At 38.4% G+C, this 15,899-nt stretch overlaps 1 protein-coding gene across 1 annotated transcript in view; it reads right to left on the bottom strand.

Moving 5' to 3' along the window:
* The window catches only part of LOC127529209 (uncharacterized), a 185,818-nt gene that overhangs the window by 53,914 nt on the left and 116,005 nt on the right, over positions 1–15,899 (bottom strand). The window contains exon 3 of the mRNA XM_051932207.1: positions 15,034–15,134. Within this exon, the coding sequence (XP_051788167.1) occupies positions 15,034–15,134 (101 nt within the window). The remainder of the gene's footprint in view (positions 1–15,033; positions 15,135–15,899) is intronic.

Here is a 15,899-nt window from a genome sequence, read left to right as displayed (position 1 = left end):
CTGGGCTCAGTCAAGAATGGAAGAAAAATTAAGGACCCAATGACTGTGTTGTTTTACTCTGGTTTTACCTGTTAATTATTTGGCTTTAACTCACAGCCTGTTCATTTTGAAATGGAAGGATTTTTTATTTATTTATGGAAGATTGTTTTTAAAAGAAGTACTTAACCACTTTTGCACCAACCGCTTGCTGACTGTGTGGGTTCTCATTTGCCTGGTTCATCTCAGTTTATGACTATTGATGGTTCTGGATTCAAGATGCTCCCAGAAGCAACCAAGGAGCATGGAGCTGACCTAGCTTGTCAACAGTGTGTATTTATAAATACATTTATATTTATGGATACATGTTAGAAGATGTCTTTAAAGACTTACAATAAATTGGACTGAGATTTGGATAAAGTTTAAACCTTCTCCACTTTGCAGATGGCACAGTACTGTTTACTTCATCTGCTGAAGATCTTCAGCTTAATATGCAGTAGCTTAATGAGGAAAGCAGAAAAACAGATCTATAAATGAATCTGAAGAAAACCAAAGTCATGTTCAATCAACATAGTGAAGGTAGGCAAATAGCAGTTGATAAAGAAATAATTGATTTGTTTGAGAATTTCATTTACCAAGGTAGATGATGTCATTAGAAGCCCAAGGATGAGACCAAATTCAAGATAAATGAATGAGAGAAGGAAGCCTGATAGAACACCTGGATGCAAAATACCAAAAATTGTTTCTTGTGGGGAAAGCTTGGAGAAGCCATTGTTTAGCAGTTGACAGTTGATAACTCCAAACGATGATGATGATGATGCACACAGACACAAACATTATATATATATTGTGATGGAACCAGGGGGGTCAGCGAGCCCCAAATCACTAAACAGAAAGTCACAGAGTCCCAGGTTCAAATAAAGGATGGTTTATTAACCAAATTCTTCCACAAAGTCGCACAAGTAATTTCTCTCCTCACAATATCTCTTACCACCGCTCTGCCCTCCTCCAGTTGTGTGTTGTTCTGCATCCTCCCAGCTCCAACTCAACTGAATAAGGGCTACTACCCGATGGAAGAACTTCCAGGTCATACGGAAGTCCTACTTATTAGGGAGCTCATCTCCCTACAGTGCCTCCTTGCGGCACCCATGTTCCCTATCAGGGCTGTGTTGCCGGACTACATCTCCCAGCATTCCCTGCTGGTTCCGAAATTGGCACCAATACAGAGGGCTGTTGCCATCTCCTGTCCCCTGCAGCATCTTTCATCCCCACTGGGCTGTCAGTCCATTACCTCCAGCAATTACTTCCAGATCAGGCTTCTTCCACATATAATATATATATAAAATCCAATGTCTGTCTACCTGTCCGCTTTTCATAAAATAACTACTTAATGGATTTAGATCGTTTATTTTCTATAATTTGCTTAAACATTTTTGGTTGATTTTGCGAGTTCTCTCATCATACTAAGAGTCATAGTTCAGTTGCGGCACCGATTTATTCGGGCAAGTCAGAGAGACAGGCTGCGGGCCGAGGGGAAGGGAAGGTAAAGAAACCCAGCTGCCCTTCAGAAACTCCCTCTTAAACAGTATTTCAATGAGAAACAAACACACACTTACCTGTTCTTTGTGAGATCTACTTCAGGCTTGCAGGCTTACTGCGTAGCATGCTTCTCACACAAGGTTTAGAACATTTAAAAGACACAGCCCCGACCATCCTAAAAGGCTCACTTTCCCATCCTCTCTCCCTCAAACTGCATCTGCCCCAGTCTTTGCTTCCAAGCCGCTGAACCCACTTGATAAAGAAGACTTGGTGTCTTTTAACCTGGAGAGGGGTACTACATTGCGACATTTGCCAATTGCACCCTGTATGCTTGCCTGCTGAAGATAGTCCACTTTTGAATAAAGTCTTATGTTTGTACCTGCCAATTCAGCAATAAAGATTTTGTACCTTGGAAACCTCTAATTAACAATTAGCATTTAAAATGAATAATTAAGGATATGTTAAGGGAGTTGGCGGCACAGTGGCGCAGTGGTAGCGCTGCTGCCTTGCAGTTAGGAGACCAGGGTTCGCTTCCCGGGTCCTCTGTGCGTGGAGTTTGCATGTTCTCCCCGTGTCTGTGTGGGTTTCCTCCGGGCGCTCCGGTTTCCTCCCACAGTCCAAAGACATGCAGGTTAGGTGGATTGGTGATTCTAAATTGGCCCTAGTGTGTGCTTGGTGTGTTTGTGTGTGTCCTGCGGTGGGTTGGCACCCTGCCCGGGATTGGTTCCCTGCCTTTTGCCCTGTGTTGGATGGGATTGGCTCCAGCAGACCCCCGTGACCCTGTGTTCAGATTCAGCGGGTTAGAAAATGGATGGATGGATGTTAAGGGAGTTTACCATTAGGACAGTGAAGAAATGGCTGCTGAAAATGAGACTTTGCAGTGATATGTAAATAATAAATTAAAAATCAGTCATTTCAAGCAGTAATACAGTAGATATTAGCAATACTAGAAATGTCTTGGCTGTGTTTGTAAATCAGTGTAATGGTGTCTTGATAAAAATATCAATTTTTAGTAAAAATATGAAAAATTCTGGGTGTGTCTAGATGTTTCGCTGGTAGTTTACACATACTGGCTACACCCACTTTCACACTTTCAAAAGTAAATCCATTTTTAAGGTGAATTTTCTTAATGTGTTTAAATAATCACGATTATTAAATGAAAAAAATGTATTGCTTTTGAATACTGCCTAGATGATAAGAATGGTGCATCAACATAAACTCCCAAGCATAATGCAACGATTCTATAAACACAAAATAAATATAAAATTGTTGTTGAAGTATACTGTATGTGTTTTTTGTGGAAATACCTCAAATATTAGTCATAGGTAAAATTATACCAACCACAGTGTCCACATATATGCGTTTCAGAGAGGGGACAGTTTTGTGCATTTGCATTTTAAATATCTAGGACTTGTTAAATAAATCATTATTAACTGCATGTGTTAGATGACAATAATGTATACAAATGAATTGAAAGAATGGCGCCAAGGCAAAGCTTCTTTTTCAAAAATGTGATTATTAAAGCAATAGAATCACTGCAGGTGGTCTGCTGGATTAGCCATTATGAAATGTGTTACAGCCACATATTTCTCAACTGAACATTTCAAACTCCTTTTTCTGCAATTATAGTACTATAATAGCATTTGAAATAGTGATGAAGAACAAAATAGAAAAATATTTTATAGGCAGGGGCTGTCTGTAGACCTTCGCTTATTGCGAGAGGTTAAATGTGTTATAAAAAAATTCCATTTTTTTTTGCCAGCAGATTTAGATGTATTAGCCAGACAGATCATTAACAGCAAAAGAAACACCTTTTTTTTCTTTGAAATTACACAAACAATACCTTATGGAAATTATGAAATATTAAAAAAATTGTTAATGTACCCTTCTGAATGAAACTTCTGTCATAGAATGGTCTCCACAAGAGACAAACAGCACAGAACAGCACAAAGATAATAGTTTAACTGAAAGTCTCAGGACAATCAGATGGAACTGCACATTATTGTAATAAAACATTCAAAGTCACAGGTGTATGTCTTGCTCAATTTGCTGAACCAGAACTGTAAAGAGAAGAAAGCAATATGATAAAACTGGCAGAGGTTTTTGTTTCTTAGAAAGGGGGGCCACTGTTGGTATAATTAAACCTCCGCCTGAAATATTATGCCTTGTTTGCTGTACTAAAACACTGAAACAAACTTGCTTCCCTATGAAGGATTTCAGAATTTAGTGTAGCATTCCCATTTGTGTTTGTCTGTGGAGGATTTGTTTGTCATGAGGAGAAAATTACCAGGATTAGCAATACAAGATGCTGTCCAAAGTGCTCAGATATCATTTTTAAAGCACATCTCTTGCTAAATGTGGGAAAATAACTGCATGTTACTGCATGCTGAAGAAAAAAACTAAGAGACAGGTAACAATACAGCAATGGGGAGCAAGGAAATGCATTAAACAGGTCCCTTCAGATTTGTAAAAATGCCATGAAAAAAGCAAATGTACTTGTTAACACAGCTATTTTAAGAAAGCTGCCTACTAAACTTTAGGAAGTGTTAATGTAACACCCCACTATTTTTTTTGGAATATAGAAGTGTGGAGTGAAACCTTTTTTAAAAACAATTTCCTCTGAAAGTGCAAGCCAAGCTCATGAGACATCAGTAATTTAGTTAATAATATATATATTTTTTTAATGTTCTTTCCATTTTTAGCCAGACATCTTCTCTCATACCCTTAAATGGGCTATACTATATACTATATGTGCTGCAACCATGCCGTTAACATTTAAGGGTCTGCAGCACAGACGTTCAACCTTGACATTTTAATACAGTGGCGTGAATGATGTATATAATAATGGTAACATCCTCGTGTTCATTTCATTGGAATTCATTTTTAGCTTCTATTGATTTGTTCCTTTGACTTGGAAGCTGTGGCTCCTTTGGCACCAATCTTAATGTAACAGGATGAATGTGTTGCAAATGGAAGAATGCACCTAAGCCTCCCATTGTTATATGATACATCTTTCCTGTCTGCTAACTTTTGATTTGATTGATTTGCTTCCTTAACGTATTCATGTGCAAAAGTAGACATGTCTATGAAGCAAATGACAATCCTTAGAGGCACCTGAATATTACACGAAGACGTCAGAAGCAGCTCTAAGGCAGCATAGGCGTCTGTCTGCATGGAGTGCCACATAAACCTGCTCTGATGTGGATCTTATTCTCATTCTCATTCATTATTTTACTGGAAAAATAGATGTGTTTTTTTCTACGTAACTTGTGCACGTCCGCTAAAAGACATGTATTTTAATCAGCAGTGTAAATCGCTTCTGATACGGCTCGTCCTTGCCACAAGTCAGACTTAATGCTGACAGATTTTAAAGAACATTGCACTACTAATGTAACTTGTACTGTTGAATTCAGTGGGAAATATTCATATTTGAATAGGTCACTGTTCGAAGAGGACAATCCAAACAATCAAGTTCTTGACCATGGAATATCTATTGCTATCAATAATCCATGTGGTTCTTACATATAGTACAGTTTACAGTTTAGTAAGATAAAATAATAGAATAAAATATATTTTATAACTCTATGTGGTGCTGATAAGAAATAATGGACTTTATCGTTGATAGTATTAGGGTTGAGACTGTTTTGTGGTATACAACAATTAGGCAATTAAAAATTGTGCATGACGGGATGAGGACCGCAGTTGCTTCTACAGGTGCTTGACCAGCGTGTTTGGGCTCCATCTGAATTTTAGTCTAAAAATCATCACTGGTTGGACTGTCTCTAAACTGTCCGAGAAGACATAGTATGGACATGTGGATACGTGTTACAAGTGATGGCGCCTTGCCACAGCTGGTTCCTGCCTTGTGCCCTCTTGACACTGGATAGGACTAACAAATCATACTGAGAATTTGATTACCACTTGATTTCCTTTAAGTCAACAGTTATTTGTTTGGAAACTAAGCACCACACATGCCCAACAGCTTTTCTTCAACATGATCCCAGAGTTGAAGCTTTTTACAAGATGATGTGCATTGACATGCAAGACTTCTGTACTCAAAAGGACGGCAGCAATACTTGTGGCACCATTTTAACAACTGATTACTATTACTGGTTTAACTGGACTGAAACAACGGAGAGTAGGGGGATAATACAATACAATACAATACAATACAGTTTATTTTTGTATAGCCCAAAATCACACAGGAAGTGCCGCAATGGGCTTTAACAGGCCCTGCCTCTTGACAGCCCCCCAGCTTTGACTCTCTAAGAAGACAAGGAAAAACTCCCAAAAAAACCTTGTAGGGAAAAAATGGAAGAAACCTTGGGAAAGGCAGTTCAAAGAGAGACCCCTTTCCAGGTAGGTTGGGCGTGCAGTGGGTGTCAAAAGAAGGGGGTCAATACAATACAATACAATACACAGAACAATTCCTCAATATAGTAAGAAATAAAAAATATAAATTTTAGAAGTACAGAGCAGAATTTAACAGTAGATGATATATCCCATGATAAGATTTGGATTTGTGTAGAGTCCTGGAGACCTCATCCTTCAAGCTGCCTCCCCCATTTGGCCATTCCACAGCTGAAACAGTGCTGGGCCAGCCAATCCGATGAAAGGACCCCTCTTTCCCACGATTCCAGCGATCCTCCATCTGGGATGACTTTTCCTTAGGCAGGCAAAACAACTTGGCAGGTGGGCCATGGCACCAAGTGCCACATTTGAGTACCGAGAAGAAAAACAGAATAAGTGAGGGTTAGTATACAATTATAACTGTCATGTTACTTATGTTTAAGTGCTAATGACTAACAACAGAGATGCAGTCTGTACAGTTAATCAGCAGCTCTAGTCAGGATATGCTAAACTGAAGTAGTGAGTCTTCAGCCGGGATTTAAAAGCTGAGACTGAAGGGGCATCTCTTATAGTAGCAGGCAGACCATTCCACAGTTTAGGGGCCCTGTAACTAAAAGCTCGACCTCCCACTGTTATTTTATTAATCCTTGGAATCATAAGCAGGGATAATACATTGTTCACTCCTGAATACTGCACATTTGATTACCTAGAACACCAAATATCGGAGTCTTTGCTCTCTGAGAATTTCCTTTATTTAATACTACAGCCCCCAAGGAGGACAGATGCTTTGTAGCATTCTTCCGAATTCCTTGTATTATCACTTTGTTACATTATTCTAAACAAGAGTGTTTAAGTTACTTTTTAAAAAGAAGAAAAATGGAGCTTAACCCTAAATCCCATTACTCCAGTAATAAGCAATTATACAGTAATTATAGAAACATTCTTTCATTTTCCAAACCTGCTTACTGTATTTCACAAGAGATACTCAGATTGCATCACGCACAAGGCTGGGACTAGAAAGTGAATGGATGTCAGTTGTAGAAGACCAGCCCAGCTACAGACAGACACTGAGACACATAATGTTCAAACACACACGTTTATTAATTCTTTTCCTTCTGCACAGCACACAGTGCACAAATTACCCACACAGCTCAGTCCCTTTTCTTCCTCAAGTCTTCTGCCACCTCTACTCCTCTCCTCACAAGCTCCGTTCTCTTCCACCCGACTCCGGCTCCCTGAATGGAGTGAGGCAGCCCCTTTTATAATGCACCCGAATGTGCTCCAGGTGCTTCCTGATGACCTACCATGGCTTCTGAACCATCCAGGCGCCCCCTGGCGATGGTCATGGGTCCCCACAAGGTTGAGCTTTCAAGCTTTGTTCCCATGGCCCCAACACCCACCAGAGTGGCTGCCTTCTCGTGTTCCAGGGGAGGTACTGCTCCTCTCCCGGTCCTTCCATCCTCCATGCATCCCGACTGGGCATGAGCCCCAGCCGTCCACCACATAGTCTATCACATTGGACATTCACTCATGTGCTGCCAAATAGGGGTTGTCAGCCTTTGGACAGTCCTTCAAAATCTTGGAAACCAGCTGCCATGTGGACACAAGAGGACTGACTTGAGTTTTGAATCAAGGACACTAAACTGTAATTGCCATCCTAATTGCAGCAAATATCTATACCAAATTAATATATCCTCTGTTAAAGTATAGGAAGCAATTCAAATCTATAAAATAAACATTGTCTCTTTTGCTGCCTACATCACTAATTTGGATGCTTAATAATTCCTTAATTAAGTGTATATCTGCTGTACTGCTAGCAAATCAATAAGTTTCATTTATTCCTGTCTCTGATCTATTAATAGCTAACTGAACTCAGTTACTCAGTCAAACCGATGAGTGTGAATGTCTTCACATTGTCATAATCAGAATTCATTATTACTAAAATGTACAGTACATATTCTCACTACTCTGCCAAGGAGATAAATCTTAGCAAAATGACATCCAATGATGCTCGTAAACCAAGCCAATTGACACGCAATTGGTAAATTGCAATCAGTCTTTGTTTTACAGAGTATAGTAACAAATCTGAGCTGGTGAAGTACATTGAAATTTTAGAATGATAACAGAGTGATCTAAATGTAATATAGTGAGATCCATCCTCAAACATTATGCTTTCAGGTCCTTATCTTCAGTCAATAAGCCACCTTACTTGTTGAACAGCTGCTCGGAAATATAAATAATAACTGTAATGTGGAAAAGTGTTATTTAGTTCACAAATATATTTGCCTGTGGCAGTTATTTTATTTCTTCTGGATTAGAGTCTCAACAGTGTGCTTTAGAGTTCCAAATATTCCTTTTGGAAAAAGTGAAGCAATATAAGAAGATACAGTATCTTAAAGACAGAAGCTAACACAGTAAAAGTCAGTTTTCCAGTTAAAAATGTGAGGTCTTTGTAGGCATAAAGTCCGGCACTTGACTAAGTAAATATAACAAACAGGTGATAATGATCAGTGATAGCATGTGTTAGTTGAACCAACACAATAAACTGAAACAGAAACAGCTGTGTAGAGAGAATAAAACTGGGCAAGGGACAACAATAGGGAAAAGGTGAGGTTACCATAGATGTACCAATTTAACCTTACACCATAGCAAAAGGGAGCACAGCAACAAGACACAATGTGGTGTGGAGGACGGCCAGGGTCCATGCCCGGCCAGGACGCCCCTTCTACTTATATTCCGGGGGAGCAGCCATGGACTCCTCAATACATTCCCCGGGACGCTTGGTGGCAGCCTCCCTGGTTAATGATGATGCCTCAGTTTCCCACAGGGTTTCATGGGAGATGGAGTTCTTCCCAACCCTGTGGGGACCTGGGATGGCCGCCAGGGGGCAAGGCGGAGATAGTTAAGCCCAGCTGGTCTAATCATTGGTCCCACATGAGAGTGCAATTGGGAACAGGTGAGCAAGCAACAGGAGCACTCCTGGGAGGGCCATAAAAGAAGCCAGCAACCACCACTCAGGGCCAGAATTGGGAGGAAGAGGACAAGGTGCCTGAGAGGAGTGGTGGTGCCAACGGAAGGATTGCTGTCATTATAAAGAGGTACTTTGGGACTGTGTTATACCTGTGGGGTTCACGGGGAAGACGTGCCCCACAGGTGAAGAAAAAGATTTATTTGTGTTGATTGTGTTAAGTGCTTGTGGGACTGTGTTGGGCCTGTGGGACACGGGGAAGACGTGCCCCACGGCTGAAGAGAAAATACAAAGATTTGTGTACAATTTATGCTTGCCTCAGTGTGAATCTGTGCCGGGTCGGACGCTTATATAGCACCTTATTCACAGTGGTCATCCTGCATCATCAGGGTCTCTCCTGGCAGTCAAACACTTCCAGATGGACTTTCCAAGTTCTTTTACTGAAGCACAAACAAACAGGCAAGGTTGAGGACTGGAAATGCAGGGATCAGCCACAAAAAATGAATTCAGCAAACAAATACATCAAGCTTACTTTCTTTTAAGAATCGGGAGGTATTCAACACCACTATCAGCTCAGAACTGTCAGAAACCACTGGGACCCTTATCAGACGTGGCCTTCCTATAAGAATTGTGACCAAAAAAAACAATTCCCCGGAGGTAGAAATAAAGCCAAATGACACACCTATGCATGAAAACACAAGGATCGCAGTGTTCTCAAAAATGGCACTAAGTGCCCTGGACAAAACAAAATTTGTCATTTTTGACTCTAACAGGAGGCACTTTGTCTGCTAAAGAGATGGAGAATAATACATGGATGAATGTCTGCAGGCAACAGTGAAGCACATTGGAGGTTCCCTGTGGGATTGGGGCTGCATTTCTGCAAATGAAGTTGATGATTCAATCAAAATTGATTGCCCCACTTCACTACTGAGAAGTACAGGTAAATACTTATGCATCATGCAATACCACCAAAGTGGTGTCTGGTTGGTCCCAACTTCTTTTTTGCATTATGACAATAACCCCAAACACATCCCCTATCTGGGGAATCTGCAACACATAGTATGGCCCCATACAGAGCCCTGATCTCTGCTTCATTTAGCCAGTCTGGGATTACTTGTAGAGACGGAGAAAAGTAAGACATCCAACATCTGCAGGGGAACCATGGCAAGTTCTCGAAGGGACTTGGAACAATCAACCACCTGAGTCCCCTTGGAAATAGAATCTAAGTGTAGCAAAGAGAAGAATACCTGCTGTTTTTAAAGGTGGTCACACCAAATATTGATTTCATTTATGCTTTTTCTGATTATTCATGGCATTATTTTTGAAAGCATTCCCGCTTTAAAGAACTTTTGCACAGTACTCTCTGTGTGTGCACATATATATTATATTATATTATATTATATTATATTATATTATATTATATTATATTATATTATATTATATTATATTATATTATATTATATTATGGCTGCCTGTTTTCATCTATTTATAATTCATCATTTCTGGTGGCACAAACAAAACCCTGGACAGAATGTAGGTAAAAGTTTCTTGGAGAATTGTTTTGCTTCTTGTTAAAATGACTCTGTATACATCTTATATTTCATGTAATGATGAATGTAAAATGTGTTTCACATTTCCATCTTCTTCCTTGGTTAGATGACAAAAACAATTTTTTAGCAGGTCTTCTTTCCTAGGAAGGCACATTTCCATATGCATCTCTATAGAAAATCATGCCCATTGACTCCCTACTGCAGCAATGCTAGAAGAGAATAGGCACCATGGCTAGAGCTGTGCTGTGGTTCGAAAGTATAGTCATGCTAATTTTCACTTTAAATAAACAGCAAGACAAATTCAAGGGCATTCAATTTAGTTTCATAGAATTTTTAATGCACACATGGACACTTTCTTATTGTTACACGGTGTATGAAGACTAGCAATAGCATTTATAATCTTGTCATGCTTGGTTGAGCTGGCAGTCAGTACTTGTAAGAAAGTAATTTTAGAAAGTTTACAGAAAAGTATTGCAGATGTCTTCCTTTACTGGCACTGCTGTGCTATAGTATTAGTAAGAGAATATAAAGCATAAAAATAACAATTTTCTGCCTACATTTTAAAGTCTTGATATTTTTCTCAAATCCTTGAGAATAAAAACACCTTCATGTGAAGATAATAAACAGATAAAAAAGGAAATTATCTGCCGCTTGAGCTCCTTTGTAAGATGGTTGAAAGCGAGCACATTTGCGGAATGTCAAAATAGCAAAACAGATGCAAGATTTGTTGTTTAATCTGTCTTCATAAACATGGCACAAATACAAGACTCTTTTTAATTTTAATATATGAAAAGAATGTGTCCAGTTGTACTCTTCAATTATTTTTTTCCACTTGTTTTTGTATGATAATGTAATAGGGTTTTAAAATTATTGAATGTAACCTTTCCCAGGAGACAAAGAAGAGGAACAATCCTTATATTAAAAATCTGTTTATTTTGGGCTATATTCACAAGAGATTACTAACTTGCCAGCATGATCACACAGTTATGAATGAGCATTATTTCCTGTGGTCGAAAAATCATGCAAATATAATGCCATTAAGTTTCAGCCATTGTGGATGCAACTGCAAAGCATTGGTTGGAAGTAGTCTGGTGTGGAGAAAACCAGAAAGCTGTAATAAACACATTGACTGCTGTTATCACCAGAATTAACCCAGTCACAATGTTATTCAGCAGGTGAACTCTGTTAAAAACAAAAAAAGGACAAAGTCATGAGCTGCCACTGCTTTGCATCTTATCAATCTTAGCCTTCTGACAGAGCTGAGCTAAGTGTATTTCATCTGTAGGGAATCAAGGCTATTTATCAACCTGTCCCGCATACAAGCCTATTAGCACCAGTGCAAGTGCAGATGCAGATAACAGAGGATGCAAAAACAAAGTCATACAGCACTCAGTAAATAATGATATTTGTGAAAGGTACACCATACAGTATTACTGAATGGCAATATAAAGAAAATGGATAGGGTTTTAAGTGGTTTTGTTCCAATTAAGAAACTGCACATTGTATTTTAATATAGAAACCAATTTACAATTTTTTTTAAATAATAGAAGGGTAATATAAAACTAGGTGAGCATTGAACAACAACATTGTTAAACCATTTACATTAAAATCTACATTCACACTTTTACTTACAAGCACCATGAGTATAAACTCTTGGAAGGTCTGGTGCATAACTTTGCACAGCTAAACAGGACATTTACTTACAGGAAGAATTTTCTTAAAGCAGCTTACATCATTTGTTCAAAACAACTACTCTGCAAAACTACATTCATCAATTTTCTGAACCTGTTGTTTTCTTTCCAATGTCATGGACTGCCAGAATCTATCACAGCAGAAATGCAAGTAAAGTAGAAAGCCACCCTGGATGTGAAGCCAGTCCATCACCGGGTGCAATCACACATATGTCTAACCTCATCACACTGGGACATATTACAACCACAAATCAGCCTGACTGTATCTGTAATGACTGTTGGAGCATGCCAGTGTCAAGTTGAACTCATCTCTACACCATATTTTGCACAGGCTGACATGTGCATACTGCATTTAAATTACAGTACTCTAATTTCTACCTCAATTTAAGAAACGTAAAAGTATCCATGAATTAGTTGTATGGTGGCACGGTGGTCAGCACTGCTGCCTCACACTTTAAGGGGAGTGTAATTCAGTTTTTCAGCCTGGTCACTAAATTCAGTTTGTATCCTCCCTCATGTTTCCTTGCATTTTTCTCCAGGTTGTCCAGTTTCCCTGTCACATCCCTATTGTGTTAGTGTGCTCTGTCATTAAGAAGTATACTGGATGGATGAAATGTGTGCATGCATGTATCAATATAACAAATTTACATCATAAGCCAATGAAAAAACTTTTATTTTACAAAAGCAGCACACATTAAGCTGTAACAAGGAAATATCTGCACTTCTCATTGTCTGACAACATACTAATGTGGTATAAACAGATGACTGAAATACAAAATGAACAAATAAGATAAAGAACACTGGTATTTACAATACAGAGACAATGAGTGGGTAAGGCTTTTGATTCTATAACACGGGATCCCTAAAGCTGCAGAACTAGTCATTGTGCCACCGTGCTGTTAAACAGTTAATGGTTAAATATTAATAAATGAGAAAACGCAATGGTGCAATAAGTGTCATTGCTACATTATGCTGGGACTCTGCTCATTTCTCACCTACATTGTGGAGTGTGCAGACTTTGCTTGTTCTTCCAGCATTTCTTTAGGGTTAAGCAGTAGAAGGTATTCTGTTAGACTGGGCTGTCAATAATAAATTAGCTAGTATGCAAGACTGTCCCTGATATCTGGTCCATGGTTGATTTGTACCTCAAACCCAAAACTGTTGAGATGCAAACCACTACTCCGTGTCTATGTAATGGAAAAAAGGCAGGTTGAGAAAAATGGATGGATGGTTAATAGTTTTATTGCACACAACTGCTTATTAAAAAAAACACCAGCAAGTAAACAGCCAAGGCTAAATTGTATCTGGCTGCATGAATAAAACATTGTATTTTTGCAGCATATTTGCATGATGTATCACTACACTGAAATGTTTTTCTTTATCAAAATACCAAATAACAGTGCTGTTCACAAAAGGTACATCTGCTTTGTCTTGATGAGCCTTACCTACCTTAATATGGACAGTTTTATATAAGTACATGTACTTAATAGATCTTCCCTGTCATGTCCTCAGGATTTAATTATTTGGATTTACTCTGAAAGTAAGGGGAGATTGAAGCAGGCAGATCTCAAGCCTAGAAAATACTGCCAGTCAAAGATATTTTTCAGTTTTGTAATGTGGGTTCACTTTAGATAATATGTGTTACATCTTCAAAGCTGGGCTTCATTTATGGTTGAGCTGCTGATTTGTACCCTTTTATGCTGAACATAATATTATCATGATAAAAACCTCCCTTGGCCTTTCTGCACTGTAACTCACATTTACATTTATATTGATAGCAGGCACCATATTGCTTAACTCATTGCAAGTACTATGCAAAAAAACCTGTCGAGGAAATTGTAAAATTAAGTACCTTAAAAATGGAAAAACTGAAAGCTGCTTGTAAATTTCTCTTTTTTAATGAAATCTACATAACAGATGTCATAAACACGTTAATACAAAAGCAGTATCCAATAATGTATGATGAACATTGTTAAGTAATATCAATCATTTATGATTGTGAAATTCTTGTTATTAAAATTACCTGATCACTTTTACAATCCTCCACTCATTCTCTCCCATTCAGTTTGATTCCAACTATCCTGAATTGTGCACGAGTTGTCCTTGTTCCAGTAAAGGTGGCTCTCGTCTTATCTGCTGTATTTGATTCCACTCCCAAATCTTTTGCCATGCTTTTTGCACTTAGTTAATGAAGCAACTGAAATAATAACCATCTCTATAAGTGTTTTCAGCATATGCCCCTTGCACATACTGCAACCTCCTCAAGTTGTTCACCCTGATTTAATGCCAAGGATGCAATCACTAGAGAAGAAGGGAGATGCAAGCTACTGAGTATGGAAACACAAAGTGACCACACTATCACAATCAACATTATTTTGTTTGCGTTCTCCATAAAACTTTCAACTGACTTTGCCCTCAAAGGGCTGACACTCTGAGCAAGAATATGGTTTTCAGCCCTTGAGGAGAAGCCCACGATGGAGAATGGTAGCATGAGCTCACAGCACTGCTACATTTGCAGTATTTATGCTTAAAGAAATATTTTCCTTTTCCTGTTTAGTCATAAAATTTTTACTGATAAAGATTTCATAAGACATATTAATATGCTAGAAATGGAAAAATAGGTAGGAAGATTTGATGGCAAAATATATTTGTATGTACTGCATAGTTATTCATTTTCTGATTGTGCTTATTCCAATATAGGGTCATGGGGCCACAACCATGACAGGGCACACTTCATCATATACCTACACTCACCCACACAGGGTCAACTTAAACTCAAAAAATCCATCTAAACTACAAACACTTGGCATGTGGGAGGAAAGTACAGTATACAGACCATGTATATGAGTACATATAATTAAGTGTGAATTTTGTTCATGTTTCTTTAAAATTTATTTTCCAGACAATTATAAACGTTTTAGCAAGGTATTATGATAAATATACTTTACAATCAGCCTACCTGTCACTAAGTCGTCTTTCAGGATCGTCATATTCAATGTTTTTTGACCCTTTGTAGATCAACAGAGCCGCTACAATTAGCTGGAGGCTCACTGAAATGCACTGAAATAGAGAAAGAAAAGTGACACTGGAAAAAATTTAATTCACTTTTTAGATTTGGCTTTTAGGGTTATTTGCTAGAATCCATCAACAACTGTGTAAAGAATCTCTCCATTGTTGTTGGGCTGCAAAAAAATGAATGTCCTAATTTGAATCCCACTACTCATCATTCTAAATGTATTTTAACAAAAACGCTTTCATGTTTTTCAAGCCCATTAGGTTAAGAGGCAATTTCACAACACTGTAAAAACATTTTAGCTTACTTTAATATGTGTCACACAAATTATTACTGCAGGCGTACCAAAAACCTTTGGAAATTTAAAGCATTTGCACTTCATCTATTCCAATGTATGCGCCTCTTGTTATGAATATGGACATACAAAAATATACTTAAAGTAAAGTCCTCGTACCCTTGTTAAGTGTGGTTCTGTGTACAGAGATACTGTAAGCCCTCTGCATTGCTTATTCACCGAGAAACAGTCCGATTAGCTGGATGGATTGATAATATAAGTGTGAATAATGTATATCAGCTACTGAAGGAAACAGAAGGCTTTATGTCTAAATGATGGAGGAATTATGTGTATCATGTCACTAAACTAAAGGTGACATGCTGCTTGCAAAATTTGTTTCCCTCAGTAATTTCTCTCGAAAGTTCAAAATACAAACGTCGTGGCTAGATTAAAATTGACATTTAAGGGTCATAGTTTAGCTATGCTTTCATTATCACATTCATCCATCTGTTTAGTTTTTCTGCTTCATCCAGGTTCA

This window comes from Erpetoichthys calabaricus, chromosome 9, assembly GCF_900747795.2.
Source record: "Erpetoichthys calabaricus chromosome 9, fErpCal1.3, whole genome shotgun sequence".
Taxonomy (NCBI): Eukaryota; Metazoa; Chordata; class Cladistia; order Polypteriformes; family Polypteridae; genus Erpetoichthys; species Erpetoichthys calabaricus.
Note: the sequence above shows the minus strand (reverse complement) of the source record. Positions and strands in the feature narration are given on the sequence as shown.